Consider the following 5,713-nt stretch of genomic DNA (forward strand, 5'->3'; position numbering starts at 1 on the left):
CTAACATACTTGAAACGTAAATAAATGAACATAACTTATTAAAACAAAAAACAATCATTGTCTTTGTATTGGAATGTAATTCAGTAATAATAATAATAATAATAATAATAATAATAATAATACAGTAAATCACTTACATACAATAAATAAATTTGGGCATGGTGCCTTACAATGAAGTCTCAGACTTAAAATTCAAATAAAATTAAGTGGTACAAACAGTCTTTTTTTTTTTTTTGTAGAAATGCTTTCCGTATTTCAGTGGCTTCACACTTCTGTTTCACTTCATCAGAAACAGAGCTTTTTTCATCCTCATTTCGAGTCCATTGGCTCAATAAATTAAAAAAATACAAATTAAAAAATGAAAAAAAGGTTTTGTGCTGTGTATGTGCCAAGAGTTACTGAGTTACACCTGGCTTATGATCTCAGAATTCTCCTCCTCATACCACTGTAGTGGGGTCCCATCAGGAGCCCTCTGGAGTATCACTTTCTGAGGACCCTAGAGAAAGGAGAAGGCCATACCATGCGTTAGTATGATTCACAGTGTTATAAAGTTTATGCCTGTGTGTGTATTTTTACCCTTTGTTATTATGCAATGGGCTCTAAACCATCGCTAATCGCGATAACTAGCTTAGCTTATGTTAGGCACCACTGAATCATCATCCTCTCTACAAGAAGCTACGAATGTTTCACGTCTTTGCTCAGTTCAAGCTCTTGTGCATCTGGCTCATATAAACAAATATGATATCACAGGAGCAGCTGTACACCCACAGTGCTCTTATGTAAGAACCTCTCAGTAAGTGTTTAGTAATAAATTAATAAGAGGAAGGGGCTGCCTGAAGTGAGGTTTAGACATTATTATCTCTAACTATGAATTAATGCATGTGCTTAAGAAACTAAGAATTTACCTGTCTGACAGGGTGGATTTGGTCATAGGGAGGTGGCCCCTCTTTGGGTAAGCGCTTAATTCGGATTGATCCCTGCCGCTCAAACGAGCGAGGCTGGAACCCTTGCAGGTTGTTCCTCTGGTGCCAGGATTTGAGATCTGCTGATACCACCTCTCGAGGAAGAGCCCTGCTGGCATGATTTGGGTACTCTCTCAACGAAGGTGTTCGGACCAGCCCTGCGTATGGAGGTGGGGGTTTGAGGATCCTTTTTGGGGAGGTGATTTCCCCACCCAAATGTTTGTTTTGGGTCCCCAAATTAGCTGGTGATGGTGAACCAAGCTGTAACTTTGCCATCTCGGTCTCAGCTGTAGTCTGGTCAGGAATAGGTCCCCGGGAGGGGCCAGTGGCAGGCTGAGGTGAGTTGTTTTTTCTAAGGTTTGGTGCAGTTAACGGAGCCGAAACCTTATGGTGAGCGCTGAGGTGGTATCCGTAAGGAGGTGGGCAGGGTTTAGCCTCGCGACTGGGTGAGCCAGTGTAGGAGGAGGACATGGAGTGCTCTGAGCTGCTGTCCTCAGAGCTGGACTGGTACAGCAGCCTGGGCGAGAAAGCTGTTGAGGTCACAGCAAAGTCAGCTGCACGACGTCTCGGCATCCTGGCACGTCCCCGGTTCTGGTCCGAGTTAGACAACTTTCCAAAGTCCGGCTTGCTTTTGGGCAGTCTGAGAGATACAAGGAAAGGTTGACAACCAGATGGGTTCCTCTACATTTTCAATTGCATTTCAACAATTTATTTTAAATGACAATAAGTTATTAAGGCTCACCTAAAGGACTGGGAGAACTGGCGTCGTACTGGCAGTTCTGGTGTAGATGGTGCACTATTAGAGTGATTGTTACACATAGCCAGGCTTCTGAAGACAAACTGAGGGGGTGGGGGAATATCTGACAAACGGAGGTCCACTGGACTCCCTGTGGGGCTGCTGCTGACACAATGCAAAGCAATGTAAGTTCCACAAAATTCCATAACAAGGGTAGTCAGCTTTCTCTCTGGAGATCTTTCCACCTGCAGTACTGCGTTCCCAAAAGCCCCAATCTAACAAACCTCATTCAGGTCATGCAGACCATTTGAATATTGGAACAAGGCGTATTAAATTAGGACTGGAATAACAAGTCCTTCAGGGATGTAGAAATCCAGAAGGCGGGTTGGCTACTACAGGTGTGTAACATTGTCATCCACCTCAATGTCATTACCGAAATTTAAAATCATTCTGATTACGTACAAAGGCGCACAAGGTATGTGAGACTTCATACAACAAATTCACATCATTCATGTGTAAGCAAATCTTCATAATTCTGGTGACACTGACCTGGACCGACTACTGCACGCAGAGAGGGACTTCTTGCTCTTCTGATAGGGCTGATCTAGACTGGATTCTCTCCAGGGGGAGTTCTGAATGGGAGAGCGCTCATACTCCAGACTGGAACTGGAGCTGGTTTGTTGGGGACCGTGACTGGGAGAGCAATGAGGACTCCCTGAAGGCAGGAAAACATCTTCTGAAGGAGAGTCCACAGCTGTGGATGAAAACGGACTGGACTCTATCTCTGAGTATACAGGAAAAAAAATGTAGGTGTTAAACATAAGCTAGCTCTAAAAAAAGAGAACAACCCCAAATTTTGGATTTATTTTTTGTCGCATTTATATCTGTAGCGCTCCTATACAGCACTGTAAACCATAACTGTGTCCTCACCATCATCAAGTGCTGCAGCATCAGACAAGGAACTATCATCTGAAATAAAAAGATCTGAAATAGGAAACAAAACAGATTTGGCCATCAAAGTGTGCTCACAAAAGGTTTGGTTATTTTTTTATATCCTATATGTAGCTACAGGAAACTGTTAGGTTTAAGGAATAGCTCACCTTTCTGCCTTGACGTGTGGCAGGTCTGTGGGGACACGCAGCCATGATTAATGCGATGCTTCAACACAGCCTCCTGCAGCTCCTTCACTTTCCTCTCTTCACGTTTGCACTGCTGCAAACGGCTCTTTTTCACTGGCTTGCTGAGGTGTTCCTCAAGGGATAGTTTGCGGGCTGCTTCATAAATCTTTTGGTGCAAGGCTAAATCTGTCTCCAGTGCATGTAGCTCTGATTCCTGTCCAAAAACATAGCAAACATAATGAATATACAACTAAAAGGCTACAATGAATAAGTCATGTGCATCCGTTACATTTTCTCTTAAAATGATCTTTGGACAGGTCTATTTTGGGGTATCAGCAGGCACAGAAGTGTTAAAAGAAACAGCAAAGAAAATATAGGACTTGCTAACACATCTCCAACAACAAATACTCCATTGCTGAAGCAGTTCAGATTGATGTAAGTTTAATGTTAAAAGACTCTCTGTCTGACTACGCATGTACCTGTCCATCTTGCTGAATGAAACTCTCATCCAGTTTAAAGGCAGTTCCTACGCGTCTTCGGATCTCTGGAGGCTTTTCACCAGGGAGCAGCGGGTAATCGAGTGGCAGTTTTCCAGTCAGCTCCTGTGAACCCAACAACACGTTATACTGGGCAGCCAAGAACCAAAATTAGAGAAACTTTTGTTTCTGGTAAAGTCTTTTGTTGGTAAATATAAAGGTAAGATAATTCAGTCTTTCAGACAGAATTGGGATTTTGGCTACCATTCAAACCTACTAGAAAGGCTTTTTTTTTTTTTGAGGTAACACCCACAACGGGTTTTCTATGGGTCAGACAACTCTTTATGAGGTTTTTTGTTCTGTTTTGTGAAAAAAAAAAAAACATCAAGTGAAACAGATCCATAATAACTTATAAAGGAACATCTGTCCGTTGGCTCTCCACTTCGGGCTTTAGTAAGTCAAAACAATAGAATCATTATCAACTAAAGTCCCTTGTGGAACCCTCTGAGAAATGTAAATTGAGTGTTAGGACCATTAATCCACATATTTTATGCAGGTTAGAGGTACTCACTGCTTCACGGATGCACAGCTTCTTCAGCTCCTGCAGGCACAGCTCCAGCTTGTCCTCTAAAGCCTGATGCTTCAGCCTCATGGCTCGTGTGTGGGTGCTCAGGTCCTTCACTGGTGAGGTGGGGCTGTCTGGACCTGCACAACACAAGGGTTGATTCTATACTAAATACACCCAATATATATGGAATGCTACTCACTGAATAAGGTTGAGGGATATAGAGGAAAGTCTATGAAAGAAAAATAAAGAGCTATGTACACATAACAGGGCTGCAATTTCACCATTTAATCCTCCATAACACAGAGGTCAGGTTTTGTAGTCAGAACTTACCAGAGTGCAGCATGATTCCACTATCAGAGTCACTGATTTCCTCCTTGCAGTCCATGGTTGTGTTCATGATTTCTTTTCTTCAAACTGAGAAAGGGGGTTCACTTTTGTATCAAAAATACCTGTTGATGTGAAATTTGTTGGTTAGTCTCTAGTTGATTTTTATTTTAATTTTACTTTTGCATTCATCCAATTGTACTACTCAAATGGCTTTCTCTAATTCCCCAAACGCTTGTGATTTGACAAGCAAATTTATCTGTGTGGCCATGCAGTATGCAAAAGTCAACCTTCTGAACTCTACACAACAACACTGACTCTCCCATGTCTCCTCAGACAATGAGGCAAAAGTAGTAGCAACTAGTCTTTTTAACCATATCCACCCCCTCCTCTCCACACAAATACAGCCCCCTGCTACTTAAATACCCCAAGCACAATAGCCGCACGCCCTGTGGTTGACTGTGCACATGTGCAGGGGTTTATACACTGCCTGATGCCATGGTGACACTGGAAACCATGCTTGTCTGTGGGCTGTGGTGCGATGGAGTGTGTGTGATGGAGTGTGTGCTTGGGAAACAAGACCCCCAAAAGGAAAACAGATGGTCAAGGGAGTTTCCCCCTCTGCTTGAGCTGCACCTGTTACCCTACAGCCCCTCCCAAAAACATCCATTCAATGTCCCAAAACTTGTCTGTGGGCTTTGAAGTGGAACAATGTCCCAGCGTTGACTCTGACTCTGATCAACATAATTCACGTGGCCATGCAAATCTCATCTTAGACAAAGATGTAAAAACAAAGTCGTAAAATCTGCTTTATTCTTGTGATACCCGCATGTTGCCTCTAGAGATTCATATGAAAAAGTTAAGAACTGTTATGTAAGTATAGACCAGTACAGGAATGCTGTACTGTGAACTTGTCTTGGAATACACAGAGAAGGAGTCCTTCAGTTATGTTCAAGATTTTTATTTTAGGTCAGTTAATCCACTTTCTTTTCACCCTCACGTGTCTGGTATGATTCTTTCCTTCCTAAAGCACTCTGTTAAGATACAAAGAACCTTTTCATATTCAGTAACAAGATTTAAGGATGGCATTACTGTGCCTTATGACATGTCAGCATTGGTCATTGTACTGTTCTGCTGCATTTAAGCTTTTGAGTGTCCCAAAGAAACTCAGCCAAATGGATGCCTCTATCAAGATCCATTGTAAGAAGTTCTTCACACAGACATAAATTCCAAAGTTAAGCTTTGATGTACAAAAGAGCTTACCATCCAACTGATGTCATCCATTTTCATTATATTTAATGGCATTTGCCTGAAGATCAGTATCACTACTTTTCATGAAAGGCAGGGGGTCGGAGGGTAGGGGTCTACAGAATCTGAAAGTCCTGCAGGATGTTATTCTAGAAATCCTAATAGTTCTTTTCATTCAAGGCAGTAAGTCATGTAGACAGAGCAAGCTTTGAGCAGAGACCAGCACAAAAGAAACAAGCTTGCCCCAGTATGCACCACTGAACACTAAACCAACACACCAA

General features: G+C 42.4%; 1 protein-coding gene across 1 annotated transcript; it reads right to left on the reverse strand.

Annotated features, from left to right (window-relative positions):
- Positions 1-403: 403 nt before the first annotated feature.
- inavaa (innate immunity activator a) lies at positions 404-4,245 on the reverse strand. The gene is made up of 9 exons (XM_030785151.1): positions 4,191-4,245; positions 3,864-3,997; positions 3,296-3,418; positions 2,799-3,030; positions 2,629-2,682; positions 2,248-2,482; positions 1,705-1,860; positions 906-1,602; positions 404-496 (listed from the first exon to the last, which is right to left on the reverse strand). Exons 1-9 carry the CDS (start codon positions 4,243-4,245, stop codon positions 404-406), a joined length of 1,779 nt encoding a protein of 592 aa, XP_030641011.1.
- Positions 4,246-5,713: the final 1,468 nt, after the last annotated feature.

Source organism: Chanos chanos, chromosome 9 (genome assembly GCF_902362185.1).
Source record: "Chanos chanos chromosome 9, fChaCha1.1, whole genome shotgun sequence".
Taxonomy (NCBI): Eukaryota; Metazoa; Chordata; class Actinopteri; order Gonorynchiformes; family Chanidae; genus Chanos; species Chanos chanos.

Bases quoted from the DNA above. Each gene is read 5' to 3' on its own strand.
- inavaa (XM_030785151.1), bottom strand. From the start codon at position 4,245: ATGGACTGCAAGGAGGAAATCAGTGACTCTGATAGTGGAATCATGCTG. The intron at 3,031-3,295 runs GTACATGCGTAG...GTTTTTGGACAG, and splicing joins TCATTCAGCAAGATGGACAG to GAATCAGAGCTACATGCACT. The intron at 1,861-2,247 runs GTCAGTGTCACC...TTGTGTCAGCAG, and splicing joins GCGTGCAGTAGTCGGTCCAG to CAGCCCCACAGGGAGTCCAG.